The sequence below is a fragment of the Hippoglossus stenolepis genome, chromosome 9 (genome assembly GCF_022539355.2).
Source record: "Hippoglossus stenolepis isolate QCI-W04-F060 chromosome 9, HSTE1.2, whole genome shotgun sequence".
Taxonomy (NCBI): domain Eukaryota; kingdom Metazoa; phylum Chordata; class Actinopteri; order Pleuronectiformes; family Pleuronectidae; genus Hippoglossus; species Hippoglossus stenolepis.
Window position 1 is genome coordinate 11113332 of NC_061491.1, and position 19317 is coordinate 11132648.

The 19317-nt window shown below is 41.6% G+C and overlaps 1 protein-coding gene across 2 annotated transcripts in view; it reads left to right on the top strand.

Moving 5' to 3' along the window:
- Positions 1-489: 489 nt before the first annotated feature.
- The window catches only part of pdlim2 (PDZ and LIM domain 2 (mystique)), a 38407-nt gene continuing 19579 nt past the window's right edge, over positions 490-19317 (top strand). For both annotated transcript variants that reach the window (XM_035166387.2, XM_035166388.2), the window contains exons 1-6: positions 490-795; positions 9779-9907; positions 11790-11941; positions 14961-15030; positions 15792-15940; positions 17053-17116. In XM_035166387.2, coding sequence (XP_035022278.1) covers positions 9815-9907; positions 11790-11941; positions 14961-15030; positions 15792-15940; positions 17053-17116 — 528 coding nt within the window. In that variant the 5' untranslated portion in view covers positions 490-795; positions 9779-9814. The remainder of the gene's footprint in view (positions 796-9778; positions 9908-11789; positions 11942-14960; positions 15031-15791; positions 15941-17052; positions 17117-19317) is intronic.

Sequence of the window (19317 nt, forward strand, 5' to 3'; positions counted from 1 at the left end):
ACACACACACACACACACACACACACACACACGCCTGTGTCAACCAGGTGACAGGCACTAACCATGTGATGAGACGCGCGAGTTATGCTCTTCTCCCCTCCGCCAGTAGATGGCGCGCGAACACACAAGGCAGACGCTGTGTGTTTTGGAATAAATGGCTCAATTATCACTGTCCTCCTCCTCCCCTCATCTCTCCTCTCCTTTCCTCTTGTCCTTTCCTTTCCTTTTCTCTCCTCCCCTCTTCTCTCCTCTCCTTTCCTCCTCTCCTCTCCTTCTCTCCTCTCCTCTCCTTCTCTCCTTCTCTCCTCTCCTCTCCCCCCTCTCTCCTTTCCTCCTCTCCTCTCCTCCTTTCCTCCTCTCTTTTCCTCCTCGCCTCTCCTCTCCTGTCCTTCCCTCCTCTCCCTCTCTCCTCCTCACCTCCCCTCCTCTCCTCCCCTCCTCGACACGCCCCTCTCTGCTGCACGAGCCTAAACACCTTATTCTGGTAGAAGAGACACATGGCATCGCGAACGCGCCCCAGTCGTCGAGCAGCCCGCGCGCTCCCACAGGTGTAGTTGGTGGCGCTCAGCGTGACGCGAGGACGTGGAGCAGGAGACGAGGACACGAGAGGTTCACAGCTTCACAGCTTCACTTCTGCTGCCGAGGGAAACCCTGTGTTTGTGTCCCCGCGGTGTGGAGGCGCTGGTTGTTCGCTGCTGAGGTGGAGACTGTGTGTGTGTGTGTGAGCGTGTGGAGGACGAACACAGACACTCGGCAGGTGGAGGAGACTCCTTCAGTCACAGCGCCCTCACCTCGGTAAGTCCTGTTTGAAGTATCTCAGCTCCCTGTACCCTGTGTTGTATGACATGGAGTCTTTTATGAAGTTACTGGTTTGTTGTGGACACATATCTGTTCATGACAAGTGTGGGAACATTGGACAGAACCTCATTATCTTCATGGTGAATTCTGAGTAAAGTACCTTCATCCTCTGTGATCTGTCTAACGATGATGATTGAAGTTGAATATCAGTCCTAACTGACTTGGCAAACTCCAGCTCACACAAGGTACACGTTTCCTGTCTGCTACTGAATATAGAACAATATGGTCCGGAAATGATATCAAGATAACATGTTTATCAGTTGATGTTGATTATTAACACCAGAGATGTCACATTGTTATTGATTTTAAGTGTAAAGACCCTGAGTGAAGTTTCTTTAACTCACAAAACACATATTTACAAATCTGAAGCAGATCAATTATGTGTTAGACCTCCTGCCTTTGCTTACACCACACATAGTTATATATATATATATATATATATATATATATATATATATATAAATTGAAATAGTCTTATTTCCCAGCCCTCCACTGTCACCAGTACTTGCTCATTGTGGGAACTGTTTGATTTATCTGCAGTTTAGTTTTTTTACTTCATTATGCCAAGTGCCTTGAGATAATGTTGTGACAAATTGAACTGAATTGAATTACTCACCCTTGTGTATACATCTGTATTGAGGAGAGGAGCTGAGGTTCATTTTGCACATTAATATCTGTAGTATGATGTGTGTGGAGGGTCTGGACCAGCTGCAGCCTCAGGGATCTTTATTAGTGTTGCATCAACGAACAGCTGATTATATTTTCCATTCTAACGTGGCCTGGTCGAGGATGATGACTCCGGATCGGCCAAGTCCACTTAGAGTTCAGATTGAAGCCTGCACCTTTTTTATTATTTCTCCCTGTTTCCATTTAAGATGTCTAGACAATGGCTGGGCCTCCACTTCACCTAATCAAGTGTTAACAAAACAAATGGAGGTGGTTTGTGAGCTCAGCAGGTGGGTCACTGCTTGAGGTGTCTCCTCACGTGTAACTCAGTCCCTGTGAAACCTCATGTTCTCAAACCCCCACCGCCTGCTGTTTGTCTAGCTTCTCCATTGTGATTGTGCCCAACTGCCTTTTTAAAAAGTGTGTGTGTGTGTGTGAGCTATCCTCCCCTCACTTTATATTGTGTTGGTTTCCTGATGGCTTTTTTTCTGTGAGAGCGAGAGAACACTATGTTTTCAGTCAGACCGGATAAAGTCATCCAGGAACCAAAAACAGACCACTGTAATTTTGGACATAGCAAAGCAGTGGCTTTTAGAGAAAACGGGTAAATGGCAGGCTTGTTACCATCTAACTCGAATTCATGAGTGTTTCTGAATGAAAATGGAGTTTTAAAGTACTGTGTTTTGATGAATATTACTATTTTCTTGTTACTTGGGGCCTGAACTAACTTTTCTCTTATATAATCGGTTTCGTGAATGACAAGTTTTTCATTTTGGGGGGATGGTTTGTGACTCAGAGCAGTGTGGTTTTTCTGTTTCAACTGATCTTTGACATCAAAGCTTGTGTGACAGGACGTCTCTAACTATTCCAAAAAATCCCCCTGCCTGAACATCTATGAATGAGGCGCATCGCTGCTGCAGCACTAAATTCTGAGAGCATGCACCTAATGAACAAAGTGGTGCTTTTCGTGCGAAGCGTGTAATGGTGCATGCAGAGGATGTGGTGAACTGTCCTGATTGCTGAGCCGCAGAGTGTGAAGTCTGTTCAGTGTGAACAGCAGTAACATGATCTGCAGATGATGATGATGATGATGATGCAGAGGGAGATAAGTGGAGCCAGTACCATAGTGTCCTTGTCTTGTTACAGACAAACTTCACAGTGGACACAATCCAGTCTGCTACAGCAGTGCTGCAGCAAAGTGGTCCGAATATTTCATAAAGAAATGATAGATATTTATAGATTTATTTTATAATCGCAGTGGATAAGGTTATGTAACATTTTAAGATTGTTACAGCATGTTACAAATTTTTGTATGTACATGGTGGGCTGATATAATCTAAATGCAGGGATGATCACTTCATAAGGATTAAAATAGTCATGTGACGCATTCAATTGGAAGACAATATAAATCATAATGCTTAATATTTACAAAATATATGCCCTTAGCTTAAAATGAAAGGAAACGATAGTTTCCCTTGGACAACAAAATAAAGGTACTGAGAGGGCTGCAACATTCCCTATTGGTGAGGGTCTGTAACTGTACGATTTTTTTTTTTACAGAACAATTATTATTTTTAATATTTTATTTTATTCTATTTAATGTATTTGAGTATACATATTTGTGTAGCATGTCTGACTTGACATAGATTAAGTTCTAAGCTACTTTGACAAACCAACTGACATACAAGTTGGTGTTTTAAGTTTGCTTTCGGTAGTTGCGAAAAATGTTCTTGGCCACTCAAAATAATGCAGAAATCCCAAATGTTGACCTTCTGCACTGCATTTATGATGTCATCATGTAAACTTTCTCTCTGCACCCTCACCTCTTTTGTTCTACTGTTTCACAACGAGATCGTGGATATATTTGTATTGTACGTGCCAGTCTCGGTTTTAGAATCGTCACTCGCCTGCTACAGGAGCACACACCCTTACATTTTTCACTGAAAAGGGAGTAACCACAAAAATTACACACCTTGGCCTATAATTATGTTGATGATACATGGGCTATTAGTGATAGCAGCCATGATGATGCAGGAGCTCATCAACCAACGCCCTTTTGACATAATTTGTTATTGTTTTGATGTGTTCTCATCTCCCTGGTGACTGCACTTCTGTCTGACCAGGGTGTGATTTTTGAGAATGCACAGAATGTTGTTTCAGTGTGCCCGGTCCAGGGAGAGGCTCGCTGCTGCATTCTTCTTTTTTATTCAGTGGGTGTGTGTGTCCAGGTAGGTCTCGGCCAGTCTCTGCACTGCGTGACACACAGGGTAGAGTCAACAACAGCCGGCTGCATCACTGACGTGGGCTGTGAAAGGTTCAAACTGGCTTATGGCCACCAGCGAGAGCTTTGACAAGTGTGATTCATACCAGGAATATTCCCCTGCAGCCACAGTGGTTCATCTGAGCGCGAGTTTTCAGTTGGATGTGTTGTGTCTGCTATGATCATCAGCTATTCGTTCAGTATTGGCATGTCGGAGATTCCGTGCTTGTTCATTTCAATCCAGAAGATGTTGGCTGGGAGTTCAAGGAGAAATAAAACTGTCTCAGTTAAACACTCTGGTGATTCAGGGAAGGAGGTGAAGAGTGGATGTAGGTGGCCGGGTTTGGCTGCCAGACAGTTTATTACTCTGAGGACACAGTGATCCACTTACTAAACTTAATACCCTTCAGTTTACATGTTTTCTACTACAGTGCGTATGGTAACAACCTCTTCTCCCCAAAGTTTCATTCCTTGGATCTAATGAGGTGTTAATTCTTCGGCTTAGCTTTGTCAAATATAATGACAGTAATGACACTTAAACATTCCTTGCATTTAAAAAGTATTTTTCACTTTTCATAAAAAAAAAACAACAACTAATAACTGTCAGCTGGTTGCCATAACTCTGTTGTGGCAACGTGCAGATCAAAGTTAATGACTCATCTGTGGTGAGTCATCATTTTTGCCGCGCACGGTAGATTACACCGTCTTGTTTCAGGCTTGTGTTAGCAGGTTTCACTCCTTCTGCCCAGTCTATACTCTTTAAGTACACATTACAGTAAACGTGCTAACATCAGTTCAGTGTTACAGTTTGTTTACGAGCCTCAGAGTAATGACACTCAGGTTTGCGGCCCCTCATCACCGGGGAGTTGCGCTCAGGCTTGTAGTGAAAGTCTTGTCTTATTTCTAGTCAAAGAAAAATAAGAATACCTGTACTGTTTGCATTTACTCTCAAAACATTGACAGCAAACACTACATGATAGATGTATGAGTTATTTTGTGGTTTCTGCTGTACTGCTTAACTATCAGTATCTTATCTTAAGATCAGTATCTTAAGATCAGCAATGTCAGAAAGTTGTAGAAAATCAATATAATGTTAATTATATAATATCATTTAATAAATGTTTTACCATGAGCAGTATCTAATTTATAATCCTTTGTAAATGAAACCCTCGCAGCTCCCTACATGTTGGAGCAGCGGGCCCTGCATCCAACATTACACAGGGCCTGTTCTTCCCCTTCATACCTCCACTATCAGTTTTTTGCCTTTAGGGCCGATCTCTCATAGACGTGACAAGAGCCAAAGGCCTTTGACTTATAGACATGACAGGCTTGAACGAGAATGTCCCTTTGGAAACTGAAATAGAGTCTGAGCCAACTGCTGGTTATGTTTTTGTTTACATTTTTGAATACCTCATCAATCCTGCTATCTCAAAACGGGCTTCATATGCAGAGTAGCAGAACAGAGATTTGTGTCTTTGCACTATGTGAATCCGAACATTGTTGTCAGTCAGTCACAAGCTGATGCTAGTAGCTAATGAACTGTGCCAGTACATTCCATGCAGTGTTGGACTTTAAATTTAAGCCATCATGTTAACTTCTTAATAGAAACAGGTTTCATTTGAGGGTTTAGCAGCTCGGTAGTGGAGAAACATGGTGGTCTTTAGAGCTCAAATGTCCTTTACTCTCCTGGCATAACGCGTTGTTAGATACTGAACGGACAATGTTCCTCCAAAGCCCCCATTAATAAAATTGACAGAATCCTGTTGATCATTTCATTATTGAATAATCTCACTAAGGCGACGCCGAGGTGCGGGTGCGACTGTCACATCAAGAAGATTCCTGGTTTGAATCCCAGTTAAGCATGTTCTCCTTGTGTCTGTGTGCAAATTTCCTCCCACATTCCAAAGACATGCCGATTTTGGGTTTGGTTAATTGGAGACTGAGTATGACCTGCGATACACTGGCGACCGATCCAGGGTGCACCCCACCTCTCGCCCAATTTCATGTGGAATCGTTCCCAGCTCCCACCGCGACAAACAAACTATCATATATTAATCTAATAATTTTTACTGAATTAAACTTCATTTGTTTAGTGGGTAAAGAATATCTTCCGGATAGCTTTATCTTTGTAATTTGATCCACTTAAACGTTTGCTTCAATATTAGGACAACTTAACGCTCACTACTAATGGGATACTCTTTTTCTCACTTCCCTTTTTATATCACTCCACCTCTTAAAAGTCACTAACATTACTGAAATCATTATGTTGTTCCTGATGGTAAATAAGGAACATAAACTGTACAGGCTCTGTGTTGTATACTTTAGGCCTACTTCCATTCAGAAGAAGGTTATCAAATTGATAATTTAATGTAAATAAACCTGAGAAAGAATTGATGTAATCAACAAAATCATCCTGCAATAGCATTGTAACAAAGAGTCTGCAGTTTTGAAGGTATGGTTGCTATGCCAACAAGTTCTATAGATACTATTAAGGGACTATAAATAAAATGTATTTATTTGTAACATTTTACTTTACAAAGTTAAGCTTTGCATAGAAATGAATGATCCCAGTCTCCTCCACACAGTGAAGCACAGCTTTTTAATTTAACATTAGTATTAGTACTTGTTATCAGCTGTTACCCAAAGCCCAGTTATCAGCATTAAGCAGTTTAGGATGCTGCCTCTTTCAATCTCAGTCTTAACACTTTACTGTTTGTCGCTATGAAGTTATGCATGTAAGTCATAAATCTGTCTATTGCGGAAGTCAGAGGTGCAAGTGTTTTACTACAGTTACAGTACGGGTTTGCATTCTCCTCACGCTGACATCCTGCTGTTAGCGGCTGATGCTGCGAGCCACAGAAATAACTTCATGACTAGAATGTTTCTCATTGTGTGTGTGTGTGTGTGTGTGTGTGTGTGTGTGTGTGTGTGTGTGTGTGTGTGTGTGTGTGTGTGTGTGTGTGTGTGTGTGTGTGTGTGTGTGTGTGTGTGTGTGTGTGTGTGTGTGTGTGTGTGTGTGTGTGTGTGTGTGTGTGTGTGTGTGTGTGTGTTGCTGCCAGCAAAATCAGCGAGATGTCACCAGAACAGAATTCACCTTTTATGTATCCTGGCAGCTGCCCAGCACTACCTTTTGTGTGATGGAGAGGTTTCATCAAACTGTGTTCAGCAGTTTGTTTTATGTGAGCAGCAGTGCAGTCCTGAAACCTCATCAGTGGCCAATTAAGCAGAGACCATGAGTGCATCACTTATCCTCACCACCCCTGTGCTGTTTGTTAGCTCTGCCGCATTCTTTCTCATTCCTTTCCCTTTGACATCATCTGCCACTAGCGTTTTGTTACGCTGCGAACAGTGGACATTTGCACAGAGAATTAGCAGGGTGCTTGGTACTCTATAGGAGAAGCTGCCCAGGCTCATGGAACTATTTGACATCCTCAGAGGCTGGGAAAGTTTGGTGGGGGGGGCGGCTGCTCCCTGTCATTATCACAACTGCACTTATTTCTTGAGGCCACAGCAATTAAGAGACGTTAATGATGGTGAGCCCAGTAACCCTACTAATTGGCCCAGACTGTTAATGAGTAACTGGGTCTACACTGCTTGTCCCAAACACTTGTGGAATGTGCAGATGATGAAATGGGCCAGAGTTTGGAGGGATTTGTGAGAAATTCATGGCTGCTGTCCTAGATCCAGCATCTGGAGTTTACACTACTAATTCATACACACACCTTGGAGTGCACCACAGGAGGGACGCCAACCGGCGCAAAATCATATGTTTGATTTGTAAAATGTCCAGTGTTATTCTACCACGTTTATTACCCATTTATAAGGTTTATCATACAAAGTCTAAATAATTGATGTGCATTTTGTCCTGATCTGAAAAACAACAGCAACTGTGAGGTATAAGCCACAGTTAGTTCTGCAGTTACCTTCAAAGATTGATGCAACACCAGACTGTGTTTTGAATTAAAATAAAGATGATGTTTCAACTATTTGGATGAGAGCGAGAAGCAGTCTGTACTTCATTAGCTTATGGTCTATGAGTATTACTTGTTGCACGTCTTCAACTAAAATAAATCCACATTTTCTCAATGAGATGTGTTTCAGTCATAGACACACTGGCTCTCTCTCTGCAGTGTGCAGGTGTTGATGTGTTTATGAACCTGCATGTGCTCATCCCATCATCACCGCACACCTCAGAGCTCTGTCTTCACACGCATTCACAACAATCTTCCTCTGCAACTATGAGCAGTGTCTGCGGTAACCTGGCAACACAATCGCAGGTTATCAAGACAAGAAATAAAAGCAGCATAAATATCTCCCTGCCTAAAACATTGTCTGCTCTGGCTGTGGCCCACTAATATTTTAGAGGATAGTGTAAATACTTTATATAACATCTAGTTTAGTTAGTTTAGTAGAAAATATTGTTTTCGACACCTCTTCCAAAACAGTTAAAGATGTGAGAATATATTTAAGACTCACTTATTACTGGTGGTGCATTCTGTCACTGATCGAATTACTGATACAGGCTGAACGTCCCCACTCCCTGAGCCAAAGTCAAACAACATGGAATTGGATACATATTAGTCATTGCCAGGTCAACTCCCTTTTAGCAAACAGCTTCTGTGGATCTTCATTTTCATACGTCTACAAAAATGAGGGAAGTTCTCACAAATATGTGCTACTGTCCACATTGCAGCATCATACTGTCATCACTATTTATAATTTTGTAATATTTTAGAAGCTCAGTTTGCACCTGTAATTGAAGATCAACATCTGGAGGATGTTTGTCTGCCTTGTCATGGAGCCTTCTAGTCGTATGATGGAAAAGAAAATAAGCAAAAGCCTAAAAGAGCATAAACACCATGATAATCAATGCTGACTGTAAACCCCATGCTATTGTTCACATTAAGTTATTTGTTCTATCTGGAAAAATGACAACAATGACAAACCAGGGGGTAATGTGATTTTCCTTAATATTGCAATCGTGCCAATCTCGAAAAGAGGAGTAGAACAGTCAGAACTCCATCACATGGTTTTACTACACATTGGCGTCTCCATAAACAAGATGTATCGTGTTACATTTAGGAATTCACAACAGACTTTGTGTATGGCAGAATCTGTAAATGTCCGTGCAAACGCTTACGATTCAAATCCAAAATATCCTCTAAGGAACTGCAGATTTACAAAACACATCAGAATTGTTTATTTTTATTTATGTAGCCCATTCTCATAAAGTGGTCTTAAAGGGCCACCATACTCCATGCCATAAATCAACTGTATACTGTATACACATGCACTGTACTCAGTGGTCACAGTTGAACACAATGAAACATTACACCGAGCTTGCACAACTTTTTGTTAGCATTTTTTCCCTCTTTGTCTTGAAAGAACATTTGGATTTAATGAAACTCTTTGATTTTGCAGACACTTAAACAATGTTAGTCATGTGTCTTTGGTTTCAGATTCTTCCCATTCCTTTTCGAAGTGGTTACACAATCCATGTCAACGAGACTTAGGCCAGTTGAAGCAAAGTGTTGCTGGAGATGAAAGATGACTTGTATCAATGTTGACTGTCTTTACTTGTTGATCAAATATTAAATATGTAATATGAAACAATTCTTCATTAACATGTTTAAAAACATTTAGATCTATGTTTTTATATTTTGTTGACGTGTGTTCTTTCATAATTCTCAATGTTTCCAACAATCTTCAAAACTTACATTACCTCATCCGTGAACACAGTTTGCGCCTGAGCTGCATCAGATAGATTTTCATCGACAATGATGGTGAAGACAACAACTCCCATGATCCTAAGCTCCTTCACAATGTCATCAAACTAGATCTTTTGTCATTGTTTTGCTTGATAGCGCCCCATGCACAAATTTCACCTTTTAAATCTGACCAACCCAGGCCTCTAATTAAATTGACATGCAAATGTTTACATCCCACTTGTTACTCAAAGTCATTTATGTTAACTCGTCTTTTTTTCCCCCCAAGGTTTTGACAAGTGACCGTTGCCTACCTGATCACTCGATGGCGCTGACGGTGAACCTGATCGGTCCTTCACCATGGGGCTTCAGAATATGTGGAGGAAGGGACTTCAAGAGGGCCATAACCGTATCAAAGGTACTTGTCGGATTCTGCCCTGTTGCTGAACCTCGTCACACCTTATCAAACTATATCCTCTTGTTTTTGTCAGAACAGTCTGAAATGGCACGTCATGCAAAGTCAACTTCCTCTGCACTACAGTTCTTTTCTTGTCTTTGTTTGTGTCCATGGGCTGCTCCGTACCTATTTCCTTGACTACTGAACCTGTTAGAATAGAATGGAAGTAGATTACATTAGAAGGAAACCACTGATTACAGTACCAGTGGAAGCTGTGGTGGGAGGTGAGGGGGCTCCTGGTCCCAGAGTGCACACGTGTCGGTGTGTGTTTAACTTTCTGCGCCAGAGTGCATCATTAAACTTGTACTTAACTTCATGGATGTTGTTTTGACTGTGCATATTTTCACAGTCCCAGGATAAAAAAACTGTATTAGAAGCAGCCAGCAGACAGTTAACACCACCAGGAAATGTTTCTTAGATGGACTTGTGCATGCCAGAGACACCCAGTTCTCCCACATCCTGGTCCTATATCATCACCTCAGCCTGGATTTTTCCAGAGAGTCTCCTCCAGCAGCTCCGCAGACCATAAAGAATAAATTATGGCAAAACTATGGCGGGTACACCAATGCCTCAAACAGACTTTCAAGCTCCTTCAAAAGCTTTTATTATTTGCCCCCTCTTTACAACTTCTGCTAGAAAAACATGTCTTCTCATGAATAATGGGCTCTCAGTCTGATTTTGTTACTGTCTAGTAAACAACGCCAGCATGTTTTCTCGTCTCAAATATCAGAGGGTTCTCTGAAGTGACAAGGATTCCTGCAGAGTGAAAAACTTCATCAGTGAAATTTGTCTGCAGAGTCCAGTTTGAGAAATGGCTCGTCTCACCCCATGGCTCACTTCCAACCCCCACCGCCCGCCCCCTATACATACTCAAGCGGCCATAGGGTTGGACTATCTGAAGTGGTTGCGCTTGGCACTGAGACGACACTGATGCCCTCTTTTATTCCTGTTGGCCTGAAAGATCGCTTGCCCCTGTTTTTCTCAGACACAGACCCCTGCAGAAGAAAAAGAACCCCCAACAGCTCTTAGTTTATGTGAAACCAGGCGTGTCCTGATCAGAAAAGGCACGCACTATTGTGGGTCACCACAGCAACGCTTAATTGCCTCTCGAGTGGGCCCACAAACATGGTACCTCTGCCGTCTTGCTCGGCTTAACTTACAAATAGCCGTTTGACTGGCATTCCCGATGCATCCATTTTCCCTCTAGTGCTGCAGAAAAGAGCCTTGACCCTCATCAACGGGCTCTTTATATAAGTTGTTTTGAATTCTTTGCTTTATTGCCCCGATCTCTTTAATTGGAAGGCGAGCACTGCTTCTGCTTGTGGGAAATATTTTGTTTCTCTCTAAAGTTTAAAGCAGTTTTAGCGTCAACCTCTCATTTTCTCTCTTTGTTTCAGTAAGCCTGTGTGTTTGGGTGTATAAGCCTGAGACACAGGGCCCGAACGGAGACTGGTGGCTTGGACGTTATGTTTGGGCCCATTAGTGTGGAATTCACTCTGATGTGGTTGTATAACATTGGCTTTGACATGCGGTGCGGCTGGTTGCAAAGGTCAGGCCCAGTCAAACCATCAAGTAGTGTCACACTAATGACTTCTCCCCAAGGGTGTCATGAATCTGTCCACTGTTGACCGGCACTGCCTCATTCCATGTGTGTGAAATGCTGCGGCGTCTGTTGGTATTTACTATGAGTGGTATGAGTTGCAGATGGAGGCACCTTTTCTCATGCCATTGACGAATTGTCCGCACATTCACAAGATACCAAGCTGTCTATGCTTGTGGCATTTTCAGAGGAGGACCCCAGGGCAAGGAGCACCTAACTGGAGCTCATTCTTCTCTTCAACAGGTCAACGGGGGCAGCAAGGCAGAATACGCAGAATTGCAGCTTGGTGACGCTATCTTGGAGATCAATGGGGAGAACACGTCCGACATGCTGAACGTGGAGGCCCAGAACAAGATCAAGAACTCCAAGACCCAGCTGCAGCTCGTGGTGGAGAGGTACGCTGCCATGCAAATATTCCTGCTAAAAACACGTGCAGTTTTAAATTGTAAATGCATACAGTATACAGAATATTGGATTTAGAAACATAATACAATACACTGCCAGGCAAGCCTCTGTAGCATAGCCCCTGCAAATGAATATCTTACACTTCCCTAATTGTCTGTGTTCGTGCCCAGACCAGTCCCCCCAGCCTTTATCTTCCTTTACACTGTTTTTAACTTTATCATTGAAGCACTGTACAAACAAAACAACTGATTGTAATCAGGGGAAATGCCAGCAAGTATGAGAGCCACACTGTTCCCTTCCCTGGCCCTTCTTAGTAAACCCTCTTTTGACATTTGCCAAGACCTTGTTTGGATGACAGGCAGTTGGCTACTGAAAAGCTTTAGCTTTTAGCCGGGACAACTCTTGGCTGGCATTTTGATTAAAGGTCCTTCTTAAATTCTCATTTCTTGTCACTGTCACTCTCATCACTCTCTTTCTTAGACTTCTTGCACAGAGACACACACACACGGACATACACACACGCCCTCTCACGCTCATATGCTCTCACATACTTCCTCCCTGGATGTCCTATGTCCGTGTGAGTGAATTTTTCCCTGCTGACCTCATGTCTCGGACCAAGCCAGAAACAACACCATTACTCCTTGCCTGCCCTGCACAATGCCACTGTGTATCTCCCATGTCTTTAATTCCACTCTGTCGACTGTCAGTACTTTTCAGCAAAAACACTGCTGCGCCCCATACAGCCTGCTGCATTAATGCTACTGAGACAGAATATTATCTGTTTGAATTATGTTCAGAAAAGCTCCAAAGAGCTCTGTAATTGAGTAGCATGACCTGTAATGTTTAGTTTAATGCAAAGAGATCGCTCCCTTTCCAGCTCCACATCTGGTTGGTGCTCATTGAACCAGCAGTGATGTGGGTTCTGACTGTCATCACCCAAATGGTGTCGCCCACTAGAAGATGCTGCTGCTTTATACAGAGACACATGTTTATTGTTGGTGCGTCATATTAGATGTTTGTCACAGACTTGGTTAGAATAGTTTTACATGAGAAGCCAACCACACCATCGCTGACTTGTTATTAACCCCAACAGCTTTTTAGTTGGACTTTGTTTGCAGCTTCTTGTCTGGATCTAATACTTCATTGATGCCTTGCAGTCTATGTCAGGTCGACCAAAGCATCTGTCACTCTGTGATCTTATTGCTCTTTCTGATGGAGTCAGCCATCAGAATAACTCATAAGGTATATGTTCAACATACAGCCACAGCACAATAGTATCCCCTTTGATACTGAGATGATGGTGTGTGTGCATGTTCAGTTGTTTTATCACCAGTGATTCAGAACAAAGAAAGTGATTTTGCTACAATGACAAACATGAAACCCGACTGTGTGACTGTGAGTTATGCTTGATGAAGCAGCAGGGATAAGTATCAACATCATTTAAAAGTCTGGTAAAGAAAGTTTTAAATTATAGCCCAAAATCACGAACGTGCCTTGATGAGCTTTAAAACTTCTACAACTTATGGAATCTTCTATCCTTAGAACATCAGTATGGATAAGAAAATGTGTCCAAAAAACTCTCTTAAACAGCTGCATGTCTCTGGATGTTCTGTCAATCAAATGAATGTGGGCTTTTAAGGAGGCCTCATAAGGAGGCTTGAGCTAATATTGCCTTTTTCAGTCAGTTTCAACTGAGGGGCTGTATAATAGGCAGTTTGAGAAAAACGAGGACTTGTTTTGAACTGTAAATCACAGAAAGTTACTCTAGTGGAGGCCCAGAATCAAAATATAGAGATGTCAATGATAATAATCGTTCCCCTCTAAGTGATTTCATATTTACAGTCAGGCTTTCTTAAAGCTGAACACATTTGAAGAATCTGCCTGAGGCAGGTGAGCGTGAGAAGTCCAGGTATCCTACAACAGCTGTGAGCAGCTAACATCAGCGAAGGGTTTCACATACTGATTTATGGTGGTATCAAATCTCTGTAAAGTCTCAGTCAGCAATTTGACTGGAAATTATTCTGTGAAGAAAACCTGTAACCAGGTCATTGGGTGTAAACTAGATACTGATCAAAACAGTGTTTAAATCTGTTCTTGTTTGAAGACCACAATTTCCTCCAGTTTTGTGATGCACATGGTGGAAAGTTTAAAAGCACAAGGTGAACATTTTTCAGCTGAGCAGCTCTGAGTTTGATTCTGAAGTTTGAATGTCTGCCACATTAATATCTCTCCTACGGGAAGAAATGTCTTACAGCCGCTGTGTCAGTTTCTGTCTTCTAGCCATCTCCCTCCTGCACACAGTCTGTGCAGCTCAGCCACGAGAGGTGTGTTTCTGGGTGATTTACCACAGGCATCCAGGCCTTCCTGTGTGCCTCATTACCTCGGGCTCAGCCAAGAGCCAGTCAGCCTCTGGCCCTGCAGCCGGGGGGGCACTGTGTGTTTGCATTGGCCCATATACTGCCCATATTTTCCCCTCCAAATTCAATGATGGTATTGCTTGTATTTTCGATTTAAGTGAGTGAAGCAAAAGTGACTAGTTCGAAAGATGAGAACCAGCCAGAGAATCATTTTAAAAGGGGGAGTGAGCCTGCAGTACTTGTCTGCAGTAACATTAAGATTCATGGGGACATACTGATGGGTGCTCGCCAAAATATCAGCCAAAAGGGATGTCAAAAAGTTGTTTTTATTTTTACTAGCCTGTCTTTCTAATCAAGTCAATTTAGACTTATAACTCTCAATTATTTTCTTCTACACTCAGCATTTTCCTTGAAAGATCATGACCATTATATTGCAAAACTTGAGTCCATCAGCTCATGTGTGAATGTCATTTAGACCAGGTTCACACACGTTGCTTATTTATTCAACATGAACTTCCTAACTGCCTTACATGATTTGATTGAATCACAAAGCAGAAAAACAGACTTTATTCCACATGCGACATAGATAGAATTTGTTTAGTCTGATAGGAGTAATGTTGTCAGTTGATTTTTATTGTATTCTGTCTTCAAGACCTGAACCTTCCAGCCCTGGACAGACTAATGGCATCAGCACGTCTGAACAGCTCACAGGACGCTTCCAGGTCAGTGCTGTAGCTCCACTGAGCGTTAATATGTCTTCAGTTTGTATCGATTATCTGCCATCGGATAGAAAATGTATGTAAAGAATTGTATTCTCATTCTCTTATTTGCCTCTTAACTGTGATCACTATTGCCTGCTTTTATTTTTAGATAATGTGGTATTTTGGTTACACAGTGTATTCTGCTTTCTTTCTAGTAGAACCTGATATGGATGTTTACTGGCCAATACCGATAAAAGCAGTACAATAATTCTGACCAATATATTTCTATTAAAAGAAAATGGCAATGATTCCTATGCTGTTGTTATCAAAACCTTATGACAAAGAAATGTAATTGAGGCTTGATATTTTACAATAATACCAATAAAAAGTAAACACAAAGACAACCAAATGTATAGAAGAAGAAACAAGACAATGCATATATTTTTTTTTTCATAAAATGTAAACATAAATGCAAATCTTTTCTGCATCGTTTATTCTGTAAAATAAGTTAATATCAGCAAACATAGACCTCACTAGGATTAAGTATCAGCTGATATTATTGGCCAAGTGATAAGTCGGTCGGCCTGTTTGTTCTACTGCCCACAAGATGGAAGTGGTACCAGATAGTGAAGTGGTTTTGAGATAAAAACTGATGCAACATTAATTTCAGTGTCCATTATGCCTCTAACTCTAGGCTTACAGCTCTTGTATGACAAACCTGCAGTATTGAGATGAATTTATGTTTAGTAGCATTAACATTCCTCCGCCATGATGTTTTGTAGGAGGCAGTAATAGTGAGTCGAGATGAGAACCAGAACTACAGAGAATACACCATCTCCAGCCCTGCATCACTGTCTCCTGGGCCCTATTCACCACAACCTCCTGCCAGCCCCGACCGGAAGAGGGAGAGGCTGACGCCAACCAACAAGAGGTCGCTCCCGTCACCCTCTATTTTTCACATTGGTCAAAAGCATTGACAATTTTCCATCATGCAGATCAAATTAGATTTTATTGCATATCTGATAGAAACAGACATTACTGATGGGCCGCAGTGCGATATGATTCATTTTACAAAAATGCCTCTGAGGTAGATACCATTGTCTTCCCATGAAATGTAAAATGCAGGCTTATGAGTCTACTCTACTTGCTGCATTGTACACATATGCAGTCTGGTTACTTGAACAATTCTCCTGAAATACTAGAATGAAAAGATTCTCTCCACATGAGCACGGTCTATGGTTAAGTCTTAAAACAGCTCGACCTTTCAGATGAAAAACTGGTCCATTCACTGCTTAAACACGCTCGCATCTGGACAAAAAGCAGCAACAAGTGCTCTCTTGACAACAGGCAGTCAATAGGTATGGGAATAACAGACAGAAAGTGGAGCCATGGGATTGTACTGTAGTAACAAAGGATATGCACAGGATATCACATTCCACCGTTAGCATTCACTTTAACAAAAGGCAGAATGTGGAACGTTCACCACACTTTCTCTGTGCACGGCCATTTGTTGTCTCCCGGATGACTTTTACTAGGTCACAGTTCAAACCCAAATCTGCTCCCACGTGTGGACTGAAGTTTGCTGTCCTGCACTGCCCCGATGTTGTTCTCAGTGTTAATATACTTGCACTTCAGCTCATGTTTATCTCATCTTAAACACATAAATCTCTATTTCATCACACAACACTGCAGCAATGATTCTAAGAAGTTTATTTCCATTTCAAATGATGATGTATGATAAATAAACAGGTTTATAATGGCATCTTGTGTTATTCCTTATGTGGGATGACAATGTGACATTATGAATAGTGATCATTTTATGAATGACATCTAGATATAGGTGATATGGATAAAACCTTGTATCATTATAGTATGTTATTTTATATCGTATCAATTTTACATCACATCATGTAAAAATCCAACAATGCTATTAATTAATCTGTCTGATTTGTTGGCAGCATCTTTCGCAGTACTCAAACAGGCAGTTGCACATAAGCAATATATATTAATCATTCATGTGTATGTCTTCTGTTTACATTATAGTGTCCAGCTGCGCTCATGGTCGCCAGAGGACAAGAGTCACAGGCTGTCCAGACCTCTGTCACAGGTCAGGTTCTGCCACATCCTTTTCTTCTTTCTTCGTCACTATTGACCTTTTATTAAGCAAAGATTTTCATTCAAAAGTTGTCTAATATTTATTGATACAATAAGTGTCCACCCTGCAATAAAATGCAATTAGATGCCAGCTGCTGTGGCTCAGGAGGTGGGGTGGTTGGTCCACTAGAAGGTTGGTGGTTTGATTGCCTGCACCTCCGGTCTGCGTTCTGAAGTGTCCTTGGGCAAGATGCAAAACCCCCACTTGCCCCCAATGACTGTGCCAACAGTTTGTAAATAGCGTGTGATGAAGAAATTCTCTGTGAATTATTGAATCAGACTTGACTGAATGGTCAATAAGAGGACTATATAAATAACTGGAAAAGTGCTATTTAAGTACAATCAGTTGTCTTTAATTAGTTGATGATAAGTTTTCCCTTCAAGAAATATTTGTACTGTCGATGTCCTGATTTGAATTCTGTCAGATGATAGATTTTCTATAAAAAATAAGTTTTCTACTTTGTATTTTATAACATCTGTAGAAATCAGGATGACATGACAGGGTACATGAAGCAAATACAGTACATATATTATGCAGTCGTACCGGTCAAATGCAAATGTCCTCACAGAGTCGATGTGTGTTTCACGTGTGGCTGCAGTTTTAGGCTGCAGTTGACTCAGACAGTACAGTTTATGGTTTTCGTCGTCTCCGTGGCTCTTTCTGTGTGAGATGTATTTATTTTGACTGTACTGCCCGAGTCAGTTAGAATAACATGTCTGAATTCCAAGCCTTTCCTCTTTAATTGTTACTCTGATGCCACAGAAGATGCCCTACTAACGTTTTGTGGCGAGGCAGGATACAGAGAGGGTTTGACATTTTTATAGCAGGTAGGGAAGAAACTCAAAAGGTCAGACTTTGAAAACATCTGACATTAAGCTGGAGCTGTTTCTTTCAGAGCCTGCATGCTCCCAGGGGAAAAAAAGATTAATTTCCTTTAAAACAATGGCCTTAACCTTTAGCTGCCCGAGTGGAGTCTCATTATTCTCAGCAGAGTGGTCAAATAAAGACTTGGGGTTATCATAAGACTGCAGCAAAATTATGCTGCTCTTATTTACCATTCCAGCGCCGAAACCAAGAGGGGGGACTCGGGTGTCTGGGAAGACTTCAGTGAGTTAAAGAGAGAAAATGTTGTGGGAAAGTTCATCATGAAGTATTTGAGCTATGCCGCCATGCTTAGTCTCAAGTATGGGTCCCACTGCAAACAGAACATGTGAGATGACAGAGCGGGATATAAAAATATACAAGACCTTTTGTCATGACACTAGGAATTCCAGCCATTTTTATAACTCTGGACATTATATAAAGTTAGAAAATATGCTGAGGTTTGAACTTCAAAACATTCAAGCGCTCCTTCTAAGAGGCCGCTCGCTGAGAGTTCATATTCTCTTTGGGATTCTTTGTGTTGTTTTTGTGATAAATAGGATTCAGATGCACTGTCACTCACGTCGTCGTCCAGTCTCTGGAGTGGAGGCCTGCGTCAGAGTTAGTGGGTTTTGAATTGTTTCACACTGGGAGAAAGATGAGCCAGTGTAGCTATGAAGTAACCAGAGTCCATGTGTGTCTTTTGAGTATGTTGTCATTAGTTTTTATTAATAGGTTTGACTTAAAATTCCTCATGTAGTCAGGACCACCTTGAAATCTGGTCAGAGCAAAATGCAGAGACGGAGAGTTCCTGGTAATAACTCATTTGGTGCGACTGCAGAATCACACAGCATGTTGTCTTCTTTCAAGTTGTTTCAGCGTGTGCAGGATGTGTGTGCAGACATGAGTCAACTCTCTGACTGGCTCACTGTTTAAGTGGATTCAGCAGAAATATGTGTGATATTCGCTGGGCTGACACCACAGTAGACTGGACTGGAGATGATGGAGCTATTTAGTGTCCGGCCCTCACGCTTGACTTGAATTGGCTCGTCTGTGCCATGGAACCCTTTTGGCTGAATAGCTGTTTTAAATAAACCACGAAATTCCTTTTTTTAATTTTGGAACTCCTCCGATTTCTACATACAAAGATCAGCTTGTCATGGAGAACATTAACTCTGTAGGGAGTTTTTTCAAGTCTGAATGAATAACCCCAATTATCAACTTCAAATTCTTATGACAGGGTATTGGGGCCATACTGAAGACAAAATTAGAGAATAGCGTAATTCTGAGAA